The following is a 25865-nucleotide window of genomic DNA, read 5'->3' as shown; positions in this document are numbered from 1 at the left end:
GTTTTTATCAATTTTTTTCACAATCTTCAGAGGCCCCTGAGATTGATTTGGATGCAGAACTGAAGAAAGGCGTGACTGTTAGAGCTGGCTGCCCAATTAGATTAGTTGCCACAATCAGAGGCAGACCCGCTCCCAAGGTCTTATGGAGAAGAATGGGAAAAGATAATGTTGTTCAGAAGGGCCATGTTGATCTCATTGACACTATGACATTCCTTGTTATCTCTGAAACCACTCGTGATGATTCAGGCAAATATTCATTGACTGTGTCCAGTCCAGCTGGAGAGAAGGCAGTGTTTGTGAATGTCAAAGTACTTGGTAAGTACAAAAAAAAAACAACCTCACATTTTTTTTCATCTGTTTCAGTCACATGATTTTACCTGCTCATCTGCCATATTTTTAAATATGGCAAATGAGTGGGAAAAAAAAAATCACATGACTGAAACTGAAAATATATTAATGTATCAAAATACATACATTATCTAACTTTTCAATCAAATATATATAAATGTATATTTTTATTTTCAAAACAGATACACCTGGACCTGTTGTTGGTCTTGAAGTTGCTGACATCACAATGTCATCTTGCAACCTCACATGGTCTCCACCTGAAATTGATGGTGGCAGTAACGTCACTCATTACATTGTAGAAAAACGAGAAATCGATCGCAAGACTTGGGCAACAGTGAAAGCTAATGTTGATAACACCACATTTAAAGTTACCAATCTCGTCCCAGGAATAGAGTATTACTTCAGGATCATTGCTGTAAATGAGTATGGTTCTGGGGTCCCAAGGGTTACAGCAAAATCCTATCTGGCCTCAGATCCTATCAGTAAGTTTATTCTTAGTTAGAACAATTTTAAAGGCTTTTAGAATTCTTGTTAAAAGGGTATTACTATAACGATTGTGTCTTTTTCCCTCAAGGCAAGCCTGACCCACCACAAAAGATTGATGTTCTGGAGATTACCAAGAACAGTGCAACTGTGGGATGGGTGAAACCAATGCGTGATGGTGGGGCTAAAATTGATGGCTACATTATTGATTATCTTGAGCTTCCAATGCCTAAACCTCCCAAGATACCAGTGGTGGCTGAAGGTGAGGTGGAGCCTGGTGTAGAGCCAGTAGCTCCACCCCCACCTGAACCTGTGGTGGAGGAAGAGAAGGAGGAGAAAAAGGAGGAATGGACGCAGTATACAGTCGTAAAAGATTTAAGCATCTCTGTTGCTGGATTAAAGGAGGGAAGAAAATATCGCTTCAGAGTGGCAGCAAGAAATGCCATGGGATCCAGTCTTCCCACAGAGACCAGAGAAGCTTATGAGATCAAGGAGCAGATGTGTAAGTTATTAAATCGTATATTACTCAAACATATTTTGAACTACACTTCCACTAAAAACCTGTTCAATCTTATTATTTCTTCCCAGTGGAGCCCAAAATCATCATGCCTGAGCTTGTCACTGCAAAGGCAGGAGCAAAACTGAGGGTTGAGGCTCTTGTATCTGGAAAGCCAGCACCAGCGTGCCAATGGAAACGGGGAGAAAATAATGTAGTCTCATCAAGTCGTCTTGCTGTGCACAAATCTCAGAACATGTGTGTGCTCATCATTAAGGATGTTTCAAGACAAGACAGTGGTGAATACACCCTTGTTGCTGAGAACAGCACTGGAAAAGTTGACCAGACTTTGAAAATCATCATCAGAGGTTAGAACTTGTCATTTTCACCATGACCACCTTCAGTAATAATGCGCTATGTGAACATGCAGTTAATTTTTCTACAAACATTCTTATGTCTCAGATATTCCTGGACCACCTGAGCCACCATTTGAGATCAGTGACATAGATTCTGATGCCTGCACACTCTCTTGGAACAAACCAACTGAAGATGGTGGTAGTAATATCACTAATTATGTGGTTGAGAAGTGTGATGTAAGCAGAGGTGACTGGGTTACAGCTCTTTCCAGCTGTGGCAAAGCTGGATGCAGAATCGGAAAGCTTATTCCTGGAAAGGAATATGTTTTCCGTGTTCGTGCTGAGAACAGATTTGGTATTTCAGACCCCCTTACATCTGAAAGGATGGTTGCTAAGTTTCCCTTCGGTGAGTTGAAACAAGCATTGGCATCAGCATCATTTGTCAACATGCAACGGATGATAAAATGATGGGGCCTATTTGTTAGTGTTTAACAATTTAATCTTTTTTTAGATGTTCCTGGTGAACCTTTGAACTGCCGCATCAACAAGGTGAACAAGGACTGCATGTTTGTGGCATGGGATAAGCCTGAGTCTGATGGTGGCAGTCCAGTTACTGGATACTACATTGAACGCAAAGAGAGGAACAGTCTTCTTTGGGTTAAGGCTAATGATTCTGTTGTTCGCACAACTGAATATCCTTGTGCTGGCCTAATTGAGGGTTTGGAATACACTTTCAGAGTGTCAGCTATAAACCGAGCTGGTCAGGGCAAACCAAGCAAGAAAACTGATTTTATAACAGCAAGAACATCTGTTGGTATGTGCATCTAAAATTAAATGAATTCTTAGATATAAATGTCTGCATATTAGATGATTATGCACCATGTTTTTTTGTTATTGTATTTTTATTTTATTCTAGATGCTCCTGGAAAACCAGAGGTGCTTGACGTTACTAAGAACTCAGTTACATTGGTTTGGACCAAACCAAAGAATGATGGTGGAAGCAAGATAATTGGATACTATGTTGAAGCGACAAGGCTTCCAGGAGACACTTGGGTGCGTTGCAATACAAGTAGTCAAAATGTGCCTCGTGAGGAGTACACTACAACTGGGTTAGAAGAGGGTGCTAAGTATCAGTTTAGGGTAATTGCCAAGACTGCAATTAACATTAGCAGGCCGTCTGAAATCACTGACCCCATTCTGGTGTCTGCAGAAAATGGTAAGCATTTTTATGTTTTTAATGTTTTCTAAATGGCTGTCAATTGCTATTTGTCTTATTGATTTTCTCTCATGTTTGTTTATCCATAGTACCACCAAGAATAGAGCTTTCAATACAAATGAAAAAGATGTTGCCAGTAAAGGCTGGATCAGATGTTTGCCTTGAAGCAGAAGTTTTTGGCAAACCAATGCCCAAGGTTACATGGAGCAAGAATGGAGAAGTATTGAAAGCTGACAAAGAATTCAAGATCTCTCAAAAGAGACACCTCTTTTCTCTGAGCCTTGACGCAGTTACTAAACTTCAAACGGGAAGTTATGGAATTCTTGCAGTAAATGCAAGTGGTTCTACAACTGCAGAAATACAACTCAAAGTTTTAGGTGAGTAAAATTATCATTTTATTCCTTAGCTAAATTGTCACTAAGATGAGATATAGCATATTTGTGTCTCCTTTTGGCAAAATAATAATCATATATTCCCCTTACACAGATATACCTGGCCCACCAGCCTCTATGAAGTTTGATGAGGTACTTTCAGAGAAGATCAAGTTGAGCTGGGAGGCTCCACTTGCAGATGGTGGTTCTCCAATTACAAATTATGTTGTTGATAAACGTGAGACAAGCAGGGCTAACTGGGCCCAAGTTTCTGCTAAAATCAGTGGTGATACAAAAGAATGTTTAGTGGAGAAACTGATTGAGGGGCACGAATATCAGTTCCGCATTCGTGCCGAGAACCGCTATGGTACTGGTGATGGCATCGTATCGGACCCTGTTGTTGCAAGGAATCCTTTCAGTAAGACCTTGCTATTGGTCTATGTATTTTATTTCTTGGATATACTGTAAATACTGTAAAGCTGCTTTGACAAAATCTGCATTGTAAAAAGAAGTATATAAATAATGGTGACTTGACTTAACATAATTTCAGTGTTGTGATGTACTGTTGTAATGTGCTTGTCATTTACAGCTGTTCCTGGAGCATGTGACCCACCGGTACTTACAAACATCACAAAGGAGCGTATTACTGTAAGCTGGAAGGAACCATCTGATGATGGAAAATCCCCTATCCTTGGATACATGGTTGAGAAACGTGAGACCAAGGAAATTAACTGGACCAAACTGAACAGAAAACCCTTGCTGGAGAGAACACTTCAGGTTGGAGGTCTCTCTGAGGGAGCTCAGTATGAGTTTAGAGTCATTGCTGTTAATAAAGCTGGCCTTGGAAAACCCAGTGAACCATCTAATGCCGCCTCTGCTCTTGATCCTTTGTGTGAGTATCAGAAGCTGCTTCCAGTACAGTATCTTGTATATCTAGGAATATGCGCAAGCATATATGAATCCCTCTTAATATTTATTTACAGATCCTCCAGGCCCACCCATTTCTCCCAAAGTTATAGACACGACCAACAGCTCAATTAGACTAACTTGGACTAAGCCTGCAAATGATGGTGGTAGTGAAATTTTGGGATACCTTGTCGAATGCAAGAGAACTAATACAACAGACTGGATAAGATGCAACGTGCCCAAGAACCTTCAGGATACAAATTATGTTGTGACTGGAGTCTTAGAGAACTCAGAGTACCAACTACGTGTTACTGCTGTAAATAAAGTTGGATTCAGCCAGCCTTGTGAAGTTCCTGAAAAACATGTTGCCAAGGATGTTTTTGGTAAAAATAATTTACTAACTTTTAAATCATTAATTATTGTGTAAGAAATGCCTGCAATATATAAATGTATTTTTTTCTGTTATTCTAGCTGCTCCTGAGGCTGAGCTTGATGCAGAGCTGAAGGACACAGTGGTGCTCATGGCTGGCAGTAAAATGAAACTTCATGCAACAATTAAGGGTCGACCAATCCCCAGGGTGACCTGGGCCAAGATGAACACCAACATTAAGGACAGACATGGAATCATAATCAAGACAACAGACACTGATACATTGGTTTATGTTGATAAAGTCAATAGATATGATGCAGGGAAATACATTCTGAATCTTGATAGTGTAAGCGGGATGAAGATGTACACTGTTATTGTCAAGGTCCTTGGTGAGTCCTAAGAGGTTTATATATATATATATATATATATATATATATATATATATATATATATATATATATATATATATATATATATATTAGTTTAATATTTATTTACTATAGTTTCTAGTATTCATATTTTATATTAACTAAAGTAATTGTATCTCTTTTAACACTAAACAGATACTCCCGGACCTCCACTGAATCTGATGGTAAAAGAGACATCAAAGGACAGTGCCTCCATCCTATGGGATACACCTCTAATTGATGGTGGAAGTGAGATTACAGGTTACATTGTTGACAAAAGAGATGCAGAAAGGAAAGCATGGTCAAATGTTTCAACCACTTGTACTAAAACATCTTTCAAGATTGATGGTTTAGAGGCTGGAAGATCTTATTGTTTCAGGGTTCTGGCTCAAAATCAGTATGGCATTGGTGAGCCATGTGAAACTGTGGATGCTGTTAGAGCTTCTGGTGAGTGAAGATCATTTTTGATTTTGTAATCTTAAACTGCAGAAATAATTTCAATGTATATTTTATAATTACAATGCTAATATTTATTGTTGAATAAACTTAATATATTCCAGAACAACCTGGACCAGTTATGGACTTTAAGACCTTGCTGGTAACCAAGGAGTCTTGTACACTTTCCTGGAAAAAGCCCATCAGTGATGGCGGAAGCCGCATAATTGCATATGTGCTAGAGGTCCTTAATGGTGAAGACAAATGGAAGGAACTTCTTAGATCAAAGAACATGCAATATAGTGCAAAGGACCTTATTGAAGGAAGGGAATACAAATACAGAGTTAAAGCAACAAATGATTCTGGTGATGGTCCTGTGAAAGAACTCTCTGTGATTGCTAAAGATGTCAATGGTGAGATTTCTAATTTTGCATTTGTATAAAATACCCTTGAGCTGTATATTGTGTTTTAAATCTGTTCCTTGTTAATTATTTTTCTATATTATTATAGTTTCTCCAAGCTGTGACTTGCGAGAGTTGCCTAACTTGAACTATATTGCAAAAGAAGGAAGTACCGTTCGTCTCAAGATTCCTATTAGTGGAAAGCCTGTCCCTGTTGTCACATGGAAGAAGGGAGAGGATGAAAATCTCACAGACACAGGAAGAGTGTGTGTAGAATCAACGGCAGTAAACACAACTCTTATGATACGTGACTGCCAAAGGACAGATGCCTCAAAATACACCATCACTCTTCGCAATGCTGCTGGAACAAAAGAGTCCACAATTTTTGTCAGAGTTGTTGGCAAACCAGGAATTCCAGCTGCACCAGTAAAGTTCAAGGAAGTGACTGCTGATGGTGCAACCTTAAAATGGGGTGTTCCTAAAGATGATGGTGGATCAGAAATTACCAACTACATTCTTGAGAAACGTGATTCCATTACTAACATGTGGGTTACTGTGTCTTCATCTGTGGACACAAACACTTTCAGGGTGACTGGTCTCCATGAGGGAACTGAGTACATCTTTAGGGTTAGTGCAGAAAACAAATATGGCATTGGTGAGGGCCTCAAATCAGAACCTATGGTTGCCAAGCATCCATTCAGTGAGTGGATTTTTAATCATTTATTGTCAATATAGTTTAGATGCTATAGGCAATATCAAAGTGTGAAAATCTCACTTTCTTACTCATGATTACGTCATCAGATGTTCCAGATTCACCTCCACCCCCTAAAGTCATGAGTATGTGTCATGATTCAGCAACACTTACATGGTTTGATCCAAGGAAAACCGGAGGCTCACCAATCACAGGTACAGAAATAATTACATAATAAAATATAAGACAATAACCTTTTCATCAAGACAATGCTTTTTCATTGAAATATAGTTAGGAGTGAAAAAATACCACAATTGGATATCAAAATTATTTTCATTTATTTATTTTCATCATTTATTATTATTATTATCAATATTATTATTTTATTTGTTTATTTTTTTGGTTACAGGTTATCATGTTGAATTCAAGGAAAGAAACAGCATGTTATGGAAAAGAGCAAACCCAGCTGCTTTGAAGATGAGAGATTTCAAAGTTACAGGCTTCACGGAGGGGCTAGAATATGAGTTCAGAGTTATGGCTATTAATCTGGCTGGTGTTGGTAGACCAAGTCCTGCCACTGAACCAATGGTTGCCTTGGATGCAATTGGTAAGTAAAGCTTATTTCAAATGCTTGAGTCCTATATAATCCCCCATTATACACCCTTCTTTGAGTAAAGTTAATTTTTAATAAATGAACATTGTTCATTATAGATGCACCTGGCAAACCCGATGTTATTAGCATCACTAGAAGCACTGTAACACTTCAGTGGACTGAGCCTCAGTATGATGGTGGACACAGGCTTACAGGCTACATTGTTGAGAGACGTGATCTCCCAGCCAAGGTCTGGGTAAAAGCTAATACAATAAATGTTGTGGACTGTGCATATACTGTAGCAGACTTGCAGGAGGGTTGCAAGTATGAATTCAGAATCAGGGCAAAGAATGCAGCGGGAGCAATAAGTCCACCCTCTGAACAAACTGATACCCTTGTGTGCATGGATGAATATGGTAAGACTAAATTACTCTTTCTAGTTAATACATCTTGATTAAATGATGTACCATGTCATCTAACCTAGGAAATTGTTGTGCTGATTAGTTTGTTATTATTTTGCAGCGGCACCAACCATTATAATTGATCCAACGGTCAAGGAGGGGCTAACTGTCAAAGCTGGAGATATTATTGTAATTACTGCAACAAGCATTCTGGGCAAACCTCAGCCAACCTCTGTGTGGTCAAAGGGTGGAAAGTATTTCAAGCCATCAGATGTGTGCCAAATAGAAACTACACCTTCTTCTTCTACTCTTTATATCAAGTATGCAAGTAGGAAGGATTCAGGAGAGTACACAATTACAGCAAGTAACCCATTTGGTGTGAAAGAAGAAAATGTGAAAGTAACAATTTTAGATGTTCCTGGTCCACCAGGGCCAGTTGAAGCAAGTGGAATTTCATCTGAAAAGGTCACTTTGACATGGACACCACCTCATGAGGATGGGGGATCTCCAATTAAATACTACACTTTGGAGAAAAGAGAAACAAGCCGTCTCCTTTGGACCATTCTTGCTGAAAAGGTTATTGACTGCCACTTTGTTGCCAATAAGCTTATCCAGGGAAATGAGTACATCTTCAGAGTTTCTGCTGTCAACAGTTCTGGAACTGGTGATGCTTCTCTTTCTGAACCAGTGAAAATGGTGGATAGCTATGGTATGTTAAAAAAAAAAACTCACTCTCTCATATTATTTCCATAATGTTCTTTTGTGTGATGCTGCATAGCTGGATATGTATATGCAATAAGATTCTCAAGAGACATACTACTTATTTCAGGTCCCCCTGGTCCGCCAGCTAAACCAGAAGTTGAAAATGTTGGAGGAAATTCTGTTACCATTGCTTGGAAAAGACCAGCTGATGATGGTGGAAGTGATATAATAGGCTACATGGTTGAGAGGAAAGAAAAGAAGGGCATGAGATGGACACGAGCATCAAAGAAAACAATTGCTGAACTCCATTTTGAAGTGAAAGGGCTAAAAGAGGGAGTTGAATATGAATTCAGAGTAACTGCTGAGAATAAGGCTGGTTTTGGTGAGCCAAGTGAACCTTCAATGCCAGTGAGGACAAAGCTTGTTGCAGGTAAGTAAAGTGATTATTTAATATTTGATATGATCGCAAAGATGGTCCTAACATATATGTTAACAATTTTCAGATGTACCTAGTCCTCCAGTCAACCCAAGAGTCACTGACACAACAAAAACCACAGCTGAATTGCGCTGGGGCAAACCACTTAGTGATGGTGGCATGGAAGTCACAGGATACCTTGTTGAGCACAAAAAGGAGGGAGAAGAAGAATGGGTGAAAGATACAGCTACACCTTTGAGGATCACTGAATTTGTTGTCCCCAATTTACAAGCTGGAGTGAAGTATCATTTCAGAATTTGTGCAATGAATGCAATGGGTGTTAGTGAACCAGCACAAACAGAGGATCTTGTTGAAATTGTGGAACGTGAAGAAATCCCTGATTTAGAGCTAGATGTAGAACTCAGAAGAACATTAGTTGTTAGGGCGGGTGCCTCTATTCGTATATTTATTCCTGTTAAAGGACGCCCAACCCCTACAGTAACTTGGACAATAGAGGACTCGCCATTGAAAACTCACGCAATCATCGACAATACGGAATCCTATACCCTGTTGGTCATTCCTGACTGTAATAGACGCGATGCAGGGAAATATGATTTAACATTAGAGAATCCTGCTGGAAAGAAGACTGCTTCTGTGGTTGTAAGGGTTTTGGACTCTCCAGGTCCTCCTCTTAATCTTAAACCCAAAGCAATTGACAAAGAGAGCATCACATTGGAATGGGAAATGCCTCTTATTGATGGAGGTGCTAAAATTACTAATTATATTATTGAGAAAAGAGAGTCTACTCGCAAGGCATATGCTGCTGTGATCACACAATGTGATACATGCGCCGTCAAAGTTTCTGATCTGGGAGAGGGTTTGGAATATTATTTCAGAGTTTCTGCTGAAAATGAGTATGGCATTGGTGAAGCAGTTGAAACCCCAGACCCAATAAGAGTATCTCAAGCACCAACTCCACCAGAAAATGTCACTTTTACTGATGTCACAAAGAACTCCGTTAGTCTTGCATGGACTAAACCAAAACATGATGGTGGAAGTAGGGTTACTGGGTATGTAATTGAAGCACAAAAGAAAGGAACAGACCAGTGGGCCCATGTGACAACTGTGAAAACTTTGGACTTTACTGTTAAAAATCTTAATGAAAACGAAGAGTACATATTCCGTATAATGGCAGTGAACAGTTCTGGGCGAAGTCCTCCTCGTGTAAGCAAGCCTGTAGTTATCAAAGAACAAAGTTCAGAACCAGAATTTGATCTCCGTGGTGTGTGTCAGAAGACTGTTATTGCCAAGGCTGGCGATGATATAAAGGTTGAGGTGCCCATTTCTGGACGTCCTAAGCCTACAGTTTCTTGGCAGAAAGACAATCAAGCCATCAAATTAACACAAAGGACAATGATTGAAAATACCTCTACCTCAACTATCTTGATCATAAATGAATGTTTAAGGAGTGACCGTGGAATATACTCAATGACAGGAAAGAACATCGTTGGCTCGGTTACAGATAGCATCACAGTAAAAGTGCATGATGTGCCTGGACCACCAAAAGGACCAATTAAACTGGACAAAATATCTCGTACTTTTATTGAGTTCTCATGGGAAGCTCCTGAAAATGATGGAGGTGTACCAATCAATAACTATATAGTAGAAATAAGGGAAACTACTAGCCAGACATGGGTAGAACTCTCCTCACTGATTATTCGTACAACATTTAAAGCAACTCGTTTAACAACAGGAACTGAATATCAATTCCGTGTCAAGGCCAAAAACAGATATGGGACAGGGCCTCCATTAACATCAGAGGCAGTGGTTGCTGCATATCCATTTAAGGTACCTGGGCCACCTGGAACACCCAAAGTTGTCACTTTCACTAAGGATACAATGACAATTGGTTGGAATGAGCCTGTTTCTGATGGTGGAAGCGAGGTCATTGGTTACCATGTTGAAAGGAAAGAGAGGAGCAGTATTATTTGGCACAGAAATAGCAAGGCACTTGTGGTCGGAAATCTGTTCAAATCCACAGGACTAGAGGGTGGTTCGGCATATGAGTTCCGTGTGATTGCTGAAAACATAGCTGGAATTGGAAAACCAAGCAAAGCTTCTGAACCAATGCTTGCTCTTGATCCAGTGGATCCACCTGGTCAACCAGTCCCAATCCATGTGTCCAAAAATGCCATCACTATTCACTGGACAAAGCCAGAGTATGATGGTGGATTCAAGATTACTGGCTATACTGTGGAAAAGAGAGATCTTCAAGCTGGGCGCTGGATAAGAGCTAACTTTACAAATATCATTGAAACCACATTCACTATCAGTGGTCTAACTCAAGATGAATCTTATGAATTCCGTGTACTTGCAAGAAATTCAGCTGGTGCTGTTAGTAACCCATCAGACCCATCAGATCCAATTATTTGCAAAGATGACATTGAAGAACCAAGGATTATGGTTGATGCTAAATTTAAAGATACTGTCCTTGTCAAAGCTGGAGAGGTGTTCAAACTTGAAGCAGATGTTGCAGGCCAGCCATTACCATCAATGGTTTGGACAAAAGATGGAAAAGATGTTGAAAACACATCCAAACTACAGATCAAATTGACAGAACTTACAGCAGTCTTGATCAACAAGGATTCTGTCAGAAGGGATGGTGGTGAAATAATTTTGACAGCAACAAATATTGGTGGCTTTGCTAAGCATGTTTTCAATGTAAAGGTTCTTGATAGACCAGGACCACCTAAGGGACCTTTGGCAGTTTCTGATATTACAGCTGAAAAATGTGTGCTAACATGGAATCCACCTGCAGATGATGGCGGTGCAAACATCGAACATTACATTATTGAAAAACGTGAGTCAAGCAGACTTGCTTGGACAAATGTGGCATCGGAATTGCTGGTTAATCAGTACCAAGTGACAAAGTTGCTCAAAGGAAATGAATACATTTTCAGAGTAATGGCTGTTAACAAGTATGGTGTTGGAGAACCTCTGGAGTCTGAAGCAACTATTGCAGAAAATCCATATGTACGACCAGATCCTCCACAAACACCTGAGATAACAGCGGTCACTAAGGATTCAGCAGTCCTCTGTTGGGGTGCACCTGCTAGCAATGGTGGAAGTGAAATCACCAACTATCGTATTGAGAAAAGAGACAGGATTAGTTTGCGTTGGGTAAAATGCAATAAGAGGAATGTTACTGACTTGCATTTCAAGGTTACTGCTCTTGTTCCAGGCCATGAATATGAGTTCAGGGTTTTTGCTGAAAATGCAGCAGGAACAAGTGAACCAAGTTCTTCATCACCATTTGTCAAGGCCACAGATACACTTTTCAAACCAGGTCCCCCTGGCAACCCAAGAATCCTGGACACAACAAATTCTTCAATCACGCTTGCATGGAACAAACCAGTGTATGATGGTGGTTCTGAAATTACTGGCTATATTCTTGAGACTTGTCTCCCTGGAACTGAAGAGGAAGAATGGACAATTGTCTCCCCTAAAGATGGTGTAAAGAGGACATCATTTACAATTACAAATCTTAAAGAAAATCAGGAATACAAAATTAATGTGTCAGCTGTAAATTGCGAGGGTATTGGAGAAGCAGTACCTGTGCCAGGTTCACCTAAAGCAGAGGAACGACTCATACCACCAGAGGCTGACCTTGATGCTGAACTTCGTAAGATTGTGAACATCAGAGCATGCAATACACTAAGACTTTTTGTGCCAATTAGAGGTAGACCAACACCAGAGGTCAAATGGTCAAGAGAGAATGATGAACCTATAGACAGAGCTACAATTGAAACAACTTCATCTTTTACATCACTGGTTATTGCCAATGTGAATAGATTTGACAGTGGCAAATACAATTTGACTGTAGAAAACAGCTCTGGAACAAAGACGGTCTCTGTAATAGTTAGAGTTCTAGATACACCTGGAGCACCACAAAACTTAAAAATAAGCCAGATCACTAAAGAATCTGTTTCACTTGTTTGGGATCCTCCACTTAATGATGGTGGCACACAAATTAAGAATTATATTGTTGAGAAGCGTGAGGCTACAAGAAAGGCATATGCTACAGTAAAAGCCAACTGTCACAAAACTTCTTACACAGTTGACCAGCTCCAAGAAGGATGCAACTACTATTTCAGAGTTCTGGCAGAAAATGAATATGGCATTGGTCTCCCTATGGAGACTGGTGAATCCGTTAAAGTGTCTGAGAAGCCACTTCCCCCTGGCAAGATTACACTTCAGGATGTCACAAAGACAAGTGTGACATTATCATGGGAAAAGCCTGAACATGATGGAGGAAGCAGAGTGGTTGCATATGTTGTAGAGATGCAGAGCAAAGGAATTGAAAAATGGACACAAGCTGTGATTGTCAAGGTACCTGAAGCAGTTATTACTGGGCTTGTACCTGGTGAAGAGTATATGTTCCGTGTTTCTGCAAGGAATGAAAAGGGAACCAGTGATCCTCGTCAAATTGGTGTACCTGTGATTGCCAAGGACCTTGTAATTGCTCCATCTGTTAAGATGTTGTTCTCCACATTCAGCGTCCTGGCAGGAGAAGATTTGACAATTGATATTCCATATAATGCTCGCCCCAAATCTACCATTTCATGGCTAAAGGAAGCAGTTCCACTTAAACGAACAACCAGAGTTAACTTTTCCTCTACAGATACACAGCTGAATTTAGTAATCAAAGAGGCCTGTAGAGATGATGTTGGTCAGTATAGTATTAAACTGTCAAATACAGCTGGTGAGACAAAAGTAGACATTAGAATTGTTGTTCTTGACAAACCTGGTCCACCAACAGGCCCTGTTAAAATAGATGAAGTAACATCTGACAGTGTTACCATTTCTTGGAAGCCACCAGAGTATGATGGAGGCTGCACCATTAATAACTATATAGTAGAAAAGAGGGACACATCCACAACTAATTGGCAGATTGTAGCAGCAAATCTAGCAAGAACTCAAATTAAAGCAGGAAGACTGAAGACAGGCTCTGAATATCAATTCAGAATTGCATCAGAGAACAGATATGGCAAAAGCCCTCTGCTTTTGTCTGAATGTGTGGTTGCACAGTACCCGTACAAACTACCAGGCCCTCCTGGAACACCTTTCTTGCAATCTTCCACAAAAGATAGTATGGTGATAGTGTGGAATGAACCTGTCATCGATGGTGGAAGCACAATTGTAGGGTATCACCTTGAGCGAAAAGAGAGAAATAGCATTCTTTGGATGAAACTAAACAAAAGCATAATCCAAGACACAACTTTCAAGACGACAGGTCTTGATGAAGGCATGGAATATGAATTCAGAGTTTATGCTGAAAACATTGTTGGCATTGGGAAGGCAAGTAAGATCTCAGAGGGCTATACTGCCAGAGATCCTTGTGATCCTCCTGGAACACCAGAGGCAGTTAGAATCACAAAGAATTCTATTACAATTGCATGGACTAAGCCAGAGTATGATGGTGGAAGCAAAGTCACTGGATATATTGTAGAAAAGAAGGAATTGCCTGCAGGACGCTGGATGAAAGTAAACTTCACCAACATAATAGAGACTGAGTATACTGCAACAGGTCTTACTGAGGATGAGAAATATGAGTTCCGTGTCATTGCAAGAAATGCTGCTGGAGTTTTCAGTGATCCTTCATATAGTACTGGACCTATTGCGGCAAAGGATGAGATTGAACCACCACGTATCAGCATAGATCCAGAGTACACACAAACAATTGTTGTAAATGCAGGGGACAACTTCAAGATTGATGCAGATATTCATGGAAAACCAACACCATCAATCTGTTGGATGAAGGGTGAGCAGGAACTTGGAAACACCATATCTCGTGAAATTAAATGCACCGATAGCTATACCTGTTTGACTGTAAAAGAGGCCAAACTTGCTGATGGAGGTCAATATACTCTACTGTTGCAAAATCCAGGAGGCGAGAAGACTGTTCAAGTCAATATTTGTGTCCTTGATAAGCCTGGGCCACCAGAGGGACCCATCTCTATTACAGGTGTAACCAGTGAACAATGCTGCCTTTCTTGGAAACCACCTAAACAAGACGGTGGCAGCAAGATCACTCATTATATTGTTGAAAAAAGAGAGACTAGCAGACTACTTTGGACAGTTGTTGAAGCCAAAGTCCAAGATGTAAACCTTAAAATAATGAAACTATTAGAAGGAAATGAATATATTTTCAGAGTTTTACCAGTAAACAAATTTGGTGTTGGTGAGCCCCTCCAATCAAGTGCAGTTGTTATCAAGAATCCGTTTACACCTCCTGATGCACCAAAAGGAGTGGAAGTCTCTAATGTCAAGAAAGATTCAATGGTCATAACCTGGGAGGCCCCAACAAATGATGGAGGTACTCCTATCACTGGATATATTATTGAGAAACATGACAAGGAAGGCATTAGATGGACCAGATGCAACATGAAAACAGTTACTAACATCACTTTTAAAGTTACTGGACTCCTGGAGAACCACCTCTACGAATTCAGAGTTTCTGCTGAGAATGCTGCTGGAGTTAGTGAGGCAAGTTCTGCAACTGTATTCTATAAAGCCCTGGATCCTGTATTCAAGCCTGGTCCACCACATAATCCAAAAGTGTTAGACATGACCAAATCATCTGTTGTACTTGCATGGGGAAAGCCTATTTATGATGGTGGCTGTGAGATCCAAGGATATATTGTTGAAGCATGTGAAACAAAAGCAGCCATAGAGGAGATACAGACTCCAGGAGAAGAAGGAAAGGCAGCTGCAGATGAATGGACAATCTGCACTCCACCAACAGGTGTTAAACTGACACGATTTAATGTGGAAAATCTGAAAGAAAAGCAGCAATATACATTCAGGGTTTGTGCAGTTAACAAGGTTGGTGTTGGGGAGCATGCTGATGTTGCAGGGACCATACTGCCAGAGGACAAAACTGAGGAACCGGATCTTGATATTGATGCTGAATTTAGAAAGCTTGTACGTATTAAAGCTGGAGGTTCTCTTAGAATGTTTGTCCCTTTCAAAGGAAGACCAACACCACAAATCAAATGGGAAAAAGATGGTGGACAGATTAAGGAAACAGCACAGACTGAGACCACCAGCAGTCACACTTCTCTTGTGATTGATAAAGTCAATAGGGCAGACAGTGGTAAATATACTGTAACTGCAGAAAACTCTGCTGGTGCAAAATCTGAAACAATTATTGTGAAAGTCCTTGACACACCAAGCGCTCCTCTCAACTTCAAAGTTAAAGAAATTACAAAAGAATCTGTTACTCTTACATGGGAGCCTCCAATTTTAGATGGTGGAGCAAAGATCAAAAATTACATTGTTGAAAAACGTGAGAGCACAAGAAAAACATTCTCTGCTGTTGTCACAAACTGCCACAAACTCTCTTGGAAAGTTGAACCACTCCAAGAAGGCTGTAGTTACTATTTTAGAGTGCTTGCAGAAAATGAACATGGTATTGGGCTACCTGCTGATATCATAGATCCTTTGAAGGTTTCAGAGGTGCCACAATGTCCTGGAAAATTAAGTGTTGTAGATGTTACTAAAACAAGTGTGTCTCTTTCTTGGGAAAAGCCAATTCACGATGGTGGCAGTAGAATTATTCAATACCTTGTTGAAATGCAGGTCAAGGGTAATGATAAATGGTCTGGATGTGCCAATGTAAAAACACTGGAAGCTGTAATCAGTAATTTGAACCCTGGTGAAGAGTACACTTTCAGAGTAATTGCTATCAATGAAAAAGGAAAGAGTGACCCAAGAACACTTGCTGTCCCTGTGCAAGCAAAGGACCTTGTCTTTGGGCCTGACGTAAGACCTGTATTTAGCAACTACAGTGTTCTTGTTGGAAAGGACCTTCAGGTTGAAATCCCAGTTTCTGGTCGTCCAAAGCCAAAGGTTACATGGACAAAGGATGGTGCAGCCCTCAAGTTCACAACAAGGGTTAACATTTCTAATACAGCACACAGCACTGTTCTTAGCATCAAAGAAGCAGCAAGAGAAGATGGTGGAATGTATGGAATAAACGTGTCCAATGTTGTTGGACAAAAGGATGCAACCATTGAAATCATCACTCTTGATAAGCCTGGCCCACCAACTGGCCCTGTGCGATTTGATGAGATAACTGTTTCAAGTGTTACATTGTCTTGGGATCCTCCAAAGTATACTGGTGGTTGCCCAATTTCAAATTATATTGTGCAAAAGAGAGATACAACTTCTACAACATGGGAGAATGTTGCAATTTCATTAGCAAGAACAACACTTAAAGTCTTACGACTGAAGACCGGTGCTGAATATCAATTCAGAATCATTGCTCAGAACAGGTATGGCAAGAGCTATGCTCTGGACTCTTCAAGTGTTGTTGCTCAGTATCCATATAGAGAACCAGGACCACCAGGAACTCCATTTGTGTCATGTCTATCTAAGGACCATATGGTTGTTGAGTGGAATGAGCCAGTTTCAGATGGAGGCAGCGCAATTATAGGATATCATCTCGAAAGGAAGGAGAGAAACAGCATTCTTTGGACAAAGATAAATAAGACACTGATTCAAGAAACAAGATTCAAAACCAGTCCTTTAGAGGAAGGTGTTGAATATGAGTTTAGAGTATATGCTGAAAATATCGTTGGCATTGGAAGATGCAGCAAAATCTCAGAGGGCTTTGTTGCTCGTGATCAATGTGATCCTCCTGGAACCCCAGAAGCTGTCCATGTGACTAAAAATTCAATAACTATCGAGTGGCTAAAGCCAGAGTATGATGGTGGAAGTGTTATCACTGGTTATACTGTTGAGAAACGTGATCTTCCTGAAGGACGCTGGATGAAAGCAAGTTTCACAAATGTTATTGAAACCAGTTTTACTGTCACTGGGCTGACAGAAGGTGCCAAGTATGACTTCAGGGTAATTGCAAAAAATGCAGTTGGCACTATCAGCAAACCATCATACAACAGTGGACCTATTGCTGCATTGGATGAGGTAGAGCCACCAAAGTTCTCTATTGATCCAGAATACACTCAGACTCTGATTGTGAATGCAGGAGATACATTCAAACTTGATGCTGATGTTCATGGTAAGCCACTTCCTGCAATCCAGTGGTTTAAAAATGACAAGGAGCTTGAAAACACAATTAGATGTGACATCAAGAACACTGACAACAGAGCATTGATTATAGTAAAAGATGCAGTCAGACAAGATGGTGGAAACTACACTCTTCAGCTCACTAATGTTGCTGGATCTCAGACCGTTCAATTCCATGTGAAAGTACTTGATAAACCAGGTCCACCAGAAGGCCCTCTTTATGTCACAGGCGTGTCCAGTGATAAATGTACACTGATATGGCGTGCTCCACTAGATGATGGAGGAAACACTATCACTCATTACATTATTGAGAGACGTGAGACAAGTCGACTTGCTTGGACTGTGGTCTGTAATGATTGCAAAACTACAACATACAAAGTGACAAAGCTCCTGGAAGGTAACGAATATATATTCCGTGTCATGGCTGCGAACAGTTACGGTGTTGGTGAGCCAATTGAAGCACCATCCGTAATAATGAAAGATCCATTTAGTCACCCTGGATCACCACAAATTATCGAGGTAACAAATATTGCAAAGGACTCTATGACTATTTGCTGGAGTGCACCATATACTGATGGTGGAAGTGAAATTCTTGGTTACATCATTGAGAAGAGAGACAGATCTGGAATTAGATGGACAAGGTGCAACAGACAAAAAGTAACTGATGTATGCTTCAGAGTGCATGGCCTAATTGAGGATCATGAGTATGAATTCAGAGTGTCAGCTGAAAATGCAGCTGGAACTGGAGAACCAAGCTTGCCAACTTCATACTACAAGGCTTGTGATCCCAAATACAAACCTGGCCCTCCCATGCATGTACATGTTGTTGATACCACCAATACGTCAATTACAGTGGCATGGGGAAAACCCCTTAATGATGGAGGATGTGCAATTCAAGGATATATTGTAGAGATCTGCAAAGCAGAAGAGGAAGAATGGACTATGTGCACTCCCCCTACTGGCTTACGTGTCAACAAATTTGAAATCACTAAGCTAACAGAACAACAAGAATATAAGATTCAAATATGTGCCATCAATAAATTAGGTGTTGGAGAACCTGCAGTTATTCCAGGAACTGCCAAGCCTGAGGACAAGCTGGAGACCCCTGAAATTCACCTCGATTCAGAGCTAAGGAAAGGCATTGTTGTTCGTGCAGGAGGATCAGTAAGAATCAATGTACCATTCAGAGGTAGACCAATACCAGATATCAAATGGACTAAAGACGAAGGTGTACTGTCAGAAAAAACAGTGCTTGAAAAGGGTCTTAACTTCACCCAGCTTTCAATTGACTCCTGTGATAGAAGAGACTCTGGAAAATACACTGTGACTCTACAGAACAGCAGTGGCTCTGTATCTGAATTTGTGGCCGTTAAAGTGTTAGATACACCTGGAGCACCACTAAACCTCGTAGTTAAGGATATCAAGAAGGACTCTGTTACACTTGTTTGGGAACCACCAATTATTGATGGAGGTGCTAAGATCAAGAATTATATTGTTGACAAGCGTGAATCCACAAGAAAAGCTTATGCAAATATAACAACCAAGTGCAGCAAAACAACTTATAAGGTGGAAAATCTTGCAGAGGGGGCCATGTATTATTTCAGAGTTATGGCTGAAAATGAATATGGTGTTGGTTTGCCGGTTGAAACAAAAAATGCTTCAAAGGCATCTGAAGTACCTCAGCCAGTTGGAAAGGTGATGCTGACTGATGTGACAAAAGTAAGTGCATCTCTGGCCTGGGAAAAGCCAGAGCATGATGGCGGTAGTAGGATTGCGGGCTACTTGATTGAAATGCAGCCAAAAGGAACTGACAAATGGGGTGTAGCAGCAAATGTAAAAACATGTGAAGGAACAGTCACTGGACTGACTGGCGGTCAGGAATATTTGTTCCGTGTTTTGGCATACAATGAGAAAGGTAAAAGTGAGCCAAAGCCCCTTGCTGCTCCAGTTATTGCCAACGACCTCACAATTGAACCAAGTCTAAAATTGCAATTCAATACATATAGTGTCAAATCTGGAAAGGATTTCAAACTTGAAATACCTATTTTTGGACGTCCAAAACCAAAGATCACTTGGTCAAAGGATGGACAGTCACTTAAAGTAACATCCAGAGTCTCTACTTCCTTCACACCAACATCCACAATCCTTCAGATTACTGAAGCCTGTAAAGATGACTTTGGAAAGTATACAGTTACCGCAACAAACAGTGTTTGTGCAGTTACAGAAGATATCAGTATCATAATCCTGGATAAACCTGGTCCACCCACAGGACCAATAAAAGTGAATGAAGTGAGCAACAATTCCGTTTCCATCTCATGGGAACCTCCGGAGTATACAGGAGGCTGCCAAGTAAAGCATTATATTGTTGAAAAGCGAGATACCACTGAAACTACTTGGCAAGTTGTTGCTGGATCAGTTGCCAGGACATCCCTCAAAATTACCAAGCTGAAAAAAGGTGCTGAGTATCAGTTTAGAGTCGTTGCTGAGAACAGATACGGTAAGGGTGCTCCTTTGGATTCAAAGTCCATTGTTGTGCAGTATCCTTACAAACCACCTGGTCCACCTGGTACTCCATATGTGAAATCTGCCACCAAGGATCAAATGATAATTGAGTGGAATGAACCAGTCATTGATGGTGGCAGTTCAGTGATTGGATACCACCTCGAGAGCAAAGAAAGAACAAGTATTCTATGGACAAAACTAAACAAAACACTTATTACTGATACTGTTTTCAAAATATGCAATCTTGAAGAAGGCATTGGTTATGAATTCAGGGTATATGCTGAAAACATTGTTGGTATTGGCAGAGCAAGCAAAGTTTCAGAGAGTTTCGTTGCCCGTGACCCATGTGATCCACCTGGAACGCCTGAGGCTGTTGCAATATCAAAGGACCACATTAAGATTCAGTGGACAAAGCCTCAATATGATGGTGGCAGCAAAGTAACTGGATATATTGTTGAGAGAAGAGATTTGCCTGAAGGTCGATGGATGAGGGCAAATTTTACCAATGTAATTGAGACTGAATTTACAATCACAGGCTTAACGGTAAACAATCAATATGAATTTAGAGTAATTGCAAGAAATGCAGTGGGTGTCTTCAGTGAGCCTTCAGACAGCACTGGACCAATTACTGCTACAGATGAAATTGAACCTCCTAGTGTTTCAATGGATCCCAAGTACAAGGATGTCATTGTTGTCAATGCTGGAGACAACATAGTTTTGGATGCAGATATACACGGTAAACCAACACCTGATATTCAGTGGCTAAAAGAAGGAAAGGAAATGGATAAGAAATTGCGTATTGAAGTAAGAAGTACACAAAAATATGCTTCTATTACAATAAAAGATTGTACAAGATTGGATGGTGGACACTATGACCTTGTATTAAGTAACAGTGGTGGAACAAAAACAATTCCAATAACAGTAAAAGTTCTTGACAGACCAGGTCCACCAGCTGGACCACTACGAGTGACTGGCATCATGTCTGACAAATGTCATCTGTCCTGGTCTGAGCCCTTGCAGAATGGTGGAGCTAATATTTCTCATTATATCCTTGAGAAAAGGGAAACTAGCAGACTATCATGGAGTGTTGTTGATTCTAACATACCTAGTGTAAATTATAAAGTGACCAAGCTCCTGCCAGGTGATGAGTACATCTTTAGAGTTATGGCTGTCAACAAATATGGCATTGGTGAACCTCTAGAATCTGAGGCGATTATTGCCCGCAATCCATACAAGCCACCAAGTGCGCCATCAACACCAGAAGCAAGTGAGATAACAAAGGATTCAATAACTCTATCATGGAATGCGCCAGAGAGTGATGGTGGAGCAGAAATTAAGTGTTATCACTTAGAGAAGCGTGACAAAGATGGTGTAAGGTGGACAAAATGCAACCGACAGAAGCTGGCCGATCTGCATTTCAAAGTAACTGGTCTGTCCGATGGACATTTCTATGAGTTCCGTGTGTCTGCTGAAAATGAAGCTGGTGTGGGAGAATTTAGTGACCTATCTCTGTTTTATAGAGCAATAAATGCCACAACTCCCCCAGGTCCACCTCATCATCCCAAAGTGACAGATCACACAAGCTCATCTGTCTCTCTGTCTTGGGGAAAACCTGCTACTGATGGTGGTGCATATATTAAAGGTTATATTGTTGAGATGAAAGAGGTTTCTTCAGAGGAATGGATCATATGCACACCCCCAGCTGGTATTCAAGCAACACGGCTCACAGTTGAAAAACTGAAGGAAAATGCTGAATATAACTTCCGTGTTTGTGCAATTAACTCTGAAGGAGTTGGCGAGCCTGCTGATGTTCATGGATCGGTGACTGCATCTGAAAAGATTGACGCACCTGAGATTGAACTTGATGCTGACCTCAGGAAAGTTGTCTCTGTTCGTGCAGGAGGATCCCTTCGTCTTTTCATTACAATTAGAGGTCGACCTGAGCCATCCATCAAATGGGAAAAGGAGGATGGGACTCTAACTGAGCGTGCTCAGATTGAGTCCACCAGTTCATACACCATGCTTGTAATTGACAATGTCAATAGATTTGACAGTGGAAAATATAACTTGACTCTTGAGAACAAGAGCGGAATAAAATCTGCATTTGTGAATGTGAGGGTGCTTGATACACCAAGTTCTCCTCAGAAGTTTGAAGTGAAAGATGTAAAGAAAGATTCAGTAACTCTCTGTTGGGACCCACCCCTTACAGATGGTGGGGCTAAAATAACCAATTATGTGGTTGAGAAGCGAGAATCTACAAGAAAAGCTTATACAACTGTCACAAGCAACTGCACACAGACTTCCTTTAAAGTTGATGAACTTCAGGAAGGAGGAATTTTCTACTTCCGTGCATGTGCTGTCAATGAGTATGGCTTTGGTGTGATGGCAGAAACAAAGAATCCTATTAAGGTTGCACAGGTACCTATGCCTCCAGGAAAAGTAACTCTTCTGGATGTCACAAAGAATAGTGTGACACTTACTTGGGTTAAGCCTGTCCACGATGGAGGGAGCAAAATCATCTGCTACAATCTAGAGATGCAACCCAAGAGTAGTGACAAATGGGGTGTAAGCTGCACAGTTAAAGTTCCAGAGGCTACTGTGAGCAACCTCACGCCTGGTGAAACATATTCATTCAGGGTTATTGCATTGAATGAGAAGGGCAAGAGTGAGCCTCAAGAACTTGGTGTACCTGTTGTAGCTAAAGATATTGAGATTGAACCCTCTGTTCACCTGCTGTTCAATACATACAATGTTAAGGCTGGAGGTGATCTTACTGTGGAAGTCCCTGTGAGAGGCAGGCCTAAGCCAGTTGTCTCTTGGAAGAAGGATGGCCTTCCTTTGAGACAAACAACCTCTCTTTCAATTGTCAACACAATGGTGTCAAGCAAAATCGTCATCAAAGAAGCTGCTATTGAGCATGTTGGTAAATATGAAATCACTCTTGCTAATACAGCAGGCACCAAGTCCACAGACATTGGCATTGTTGTTCTTGATAAACCTGGGCCACCAGCTTCAGTGAAGGTTGATGCTGTGACTTCTGACAGTATTACATTGTCATGGGCCCCTCCAGAATATGATGGTGGATGCTCCATAAACAATTACATTGTTGAGAAGAGAGATACTAACACAACAGAGTGGCAGATTGTTTCAACAAATGTTGCCAGAACCTCAGTCAAAGTACCTCGATTGACACAGGGTTCTGAGTACCAGTTTCGCATCTATGCAGTGAATCGTTATGGAAAGGGTAAGCCAATTGACTCTCCTGGAATTACAGCAGAGTACACATTTAAACAGCCTGGCCCACCTTCTACGCCTCGTGTTGCTCATGCCACCAAGGTTTTCATGCTCGTCACATGGAATGAGCCAGTTAATGATGGTGGTAGCACAGTCCTTGGCTATCATTTAGAACGCAAGGAGAGAAGCAGTATTCTTTGGACAAAGGTGAACAGGACAATAATCAAGGATACTGAATTCAAAGTAACTGGTATTGAGGAAGGTATGATGTATGAATTCCGTGTCTATGCTGAAAATATTGCTGGAATTGGCAAAGCAAGCAAAGCCAGTGAACCCATAGCTGCACGAGATCCCTGTGATTCTCCTGGTCAGCCTGTGGTAACTAGCATTACCAAATCCTCTGTATCTCTTTCTTGGACCAAGCCTGAGTATGATGGTGGAGCCAAAGTTACTGGCTACATAATTGAACGTAGAGATCTCCCAGAGGGTCGCTGGATAAGATGCAATTTTACCAATGTTGTAGAGACTTATTTTGATGTTACTAGCCTAACATTGGATGAGAAATATGATTTCCGTGTTATCGCAAAGAATGCTGCTGGACTATTCAGTGAGCCATCCGACAACACTGGTCCTATTACAGTTAAAGATAATGTAGATCCACCACGCATTATGATAGATGTCAAGTTCAAGGATGTTGTGGTAGTGAAAGCTGGGGAAACCCTGAAGATTAATGCTGACATTGCAGGGCGCCCTCTTCCAGTTGCATCTTGGTCAAAGGATGGACATGAAATTGAACAGAAGGCAAGAATTCAGATAACTGGAACAGATACTAGTACTATGATAGTTGTTAAAGACTGCAAAAGGAGTGATTCTGGACAATACACTTTGACTTTAAAGAATGTTGCAGGAACTGTCACAACACCAGTAAACTGTGTTATTATGGATAAACCAGGACCTTCAGCAGGACCACTATCAGTAACAGGCCTCACAGCAGAGGAGTGCAGATTGTCATGGGGACCGCCACAAGAAATTGGTGGCTCTGAAATAACACATTATGTTGTTCAGAAACGAGAGACCAGTCGATTGGCATGGACACTTGTACATGGAGAGGTCAAAACTACAACATTCAAGGTCATTAAGCTCCTAAAAGGAAATGAGTACATATTCAGAGTATTAGCTGTCAACAAGTTTGGACTTGGTGAAGCCCTTGAAAGTGAAATGGTCAAGGTTACTGAACCATACACTATCCCAGGAGCTCCAACAAATGTTGAAATTACAAGTGTGACCAGTGAGGAAATGAGGCTAATTTGGGCAAAACCTGCATCTGATGGAGGCAGCGAGATCCTTGGATATATAATTGAAAGGCGAGAGAAATCTGGTCTTCACTGGGTCCGTGTGAACAGGGACCTTGTGAAAGACCTAACAGCTGTAATATCAAAAGTAAGAAGAGGATGCGAGTATGAGTTTAGGGTTTATGCTGAAAATTCAGCAGGCTTGAGTCCAGCCAGTGACCCATCTCCTTCAGCAAGGGCAGAGGATGAACTTTTGGTACCATCCCCACCAACTAAACCTAAGATTCTGGATCATACAAAGAATTCTATTACTATTGCATGGAAAAAGCCATTATCTGATGGTGGTGCACAGATCATTGGATACAGTGTAGAATATAAGAAATCTGAGGATGAAGAATGGATTGTGGCTATTCAAATGGCAAAAAGCAATGAATTCACAGTTTCTGGTCTTACAACTGATGTGGAGTATGTATTTGCTGTTAAAGCAATCAACAAAGTTGGAGTCAGTGAACATTCGCCTGTCTCTGAGGCACAGTCAGCAACGGAGAGAAAGGAGGAACCTGTATTTGACATTGACATTGAGATGCGAAAAACTTTAATTGTCAAGCATGGCAATTCATTTACTTTGATGTCTTCATTTAAAGGAAAGCCAGTACCTTCAGTTACATGGAATAAAGAGGATGTCGATCTCAGAGCAAGGGCAAGCATAGAAACAACAGAAACATGCACATCTGTTACTATTGAGAAAGCAACACGAAATGACTCTGGACAATACGTTGTTACTTTGGACAATGGTGTTGGAACAGCATCTTTGCCAATGATGGTCAAAGTCCTTGATACCCCTGGACCACCAACTAGTGTGAAAATTACTGAAGTCACAAACGATTCTGCTACAGTTACTTGGGAACCTCCAGAGAATGATGGAGGAGATGCTGTTAAGGCTTATCATGTTGAGAAACGTGAAGCAAGCAAAAAGGCCTGGGTATGCGTAACAAGCAACTGTCACAGTCTGATATACAGGGTTGAAGACTTACAAGAAGGTGCGATCTACTACTTTAGAGTCACTGGAGAAAATGAGTTTGGAATAGGAGTCCCTGCTGAAACTAAAGACGGAACCAAGATAACAGGTACAATCATATCCATGGTTATTTGTCTGA

The 25865-nt window shown here is 40.8% G+C and overlaps 1 protein-coding gene across 1 annotated transcript in view; it reads left to right on the top strand.

The window, feature by feature from the left end:
* LOC306876339 (titin-like) overlaps positions 1 to 25865 on the top strand; it is a 143366-nt gene that overhangs the window by 91419 nt on the left and 26082 nt on the right. The window contains exons 153-173 of the mRNA XM_079427428.1: positions 31 to 315; positions 531 to 830; positions 923 to 1333; positions 1420 to 1695; positions 1790 to 2089; positions 2195 to 2497; positions 2600 to 2899; positions 2989 to 3276; positions 3386 to 3688; positions 3860 to 4162; positions 4254 to 4559; positions 4648 to 4935; positions 5110 to 5400; positions 5514 to 5801; positions 5899 to 6489; positions 6591 to 6695; positions 6890 to 7087; positions 7192 to 7488; positions 7595 to 8182; positions 8303 to 8605; positions 8679 to 25835. Of these exons, the coding sequence (XP_079283554.1) occupies positions 31 to 315; positions 531 to 830; positions 923 to 1333; positions 1420 to 1695; positions 1790 to 2089; positions 2195 to 2497; positions 2600 to 2899; positions 2989 to 3276; positions 3386 to 3688; positions 3860 to 4162; positions 4254 to 4559; positions 4648 to 4935; positions 5110 to 5400; positions 5514 to 5801; positions 5899 to 6489; positions 6591 to 6695; positions 6890 to 7087; positions 7192 to 7488; positions 7595 to 8182; positions 8303 to 8605; positions 8679 to 25835 (23481 nt within the window). The remainder of the gene's footprint in view (positions 1 to 30; positions 316 to 530; positions 831 to 922; positions 1334 to 1419; positions 1696 to 1789; positions 2090 to 2194; positions 2498 to 2599; positions 2900 to 2988; positions 3277 to 3385; positions 3689 to 3859; positions 4163 to 4253; positions 4560 to 4647; positions 4936 to 5109; positions 5401 to 5513; positions 5802 to 5898; positions 6490 to 6590; positions 6696 to 6889; positions 7088 to 7191; positions 7489 to 7594; positions 8183 to 8302; positions 8606 to 8678; positions 25836 to 25865) is intronic.

The sequence above is a fragment of the Barbus barbus genome (genome assembly GCF_936440315.1).
Source record: "Barbus barbus genome assembly, chromosome: 10".
Classification (NCBI taxonomy): Eukaryota; Metazoa; Chordata; class Actinopteri; order Cypriniformes; family Cyprinidae; genus Barbus; species Barbus barbus.
This window is presented reverse-complemented; position numbering and strand designations above follow the sequence as displayed.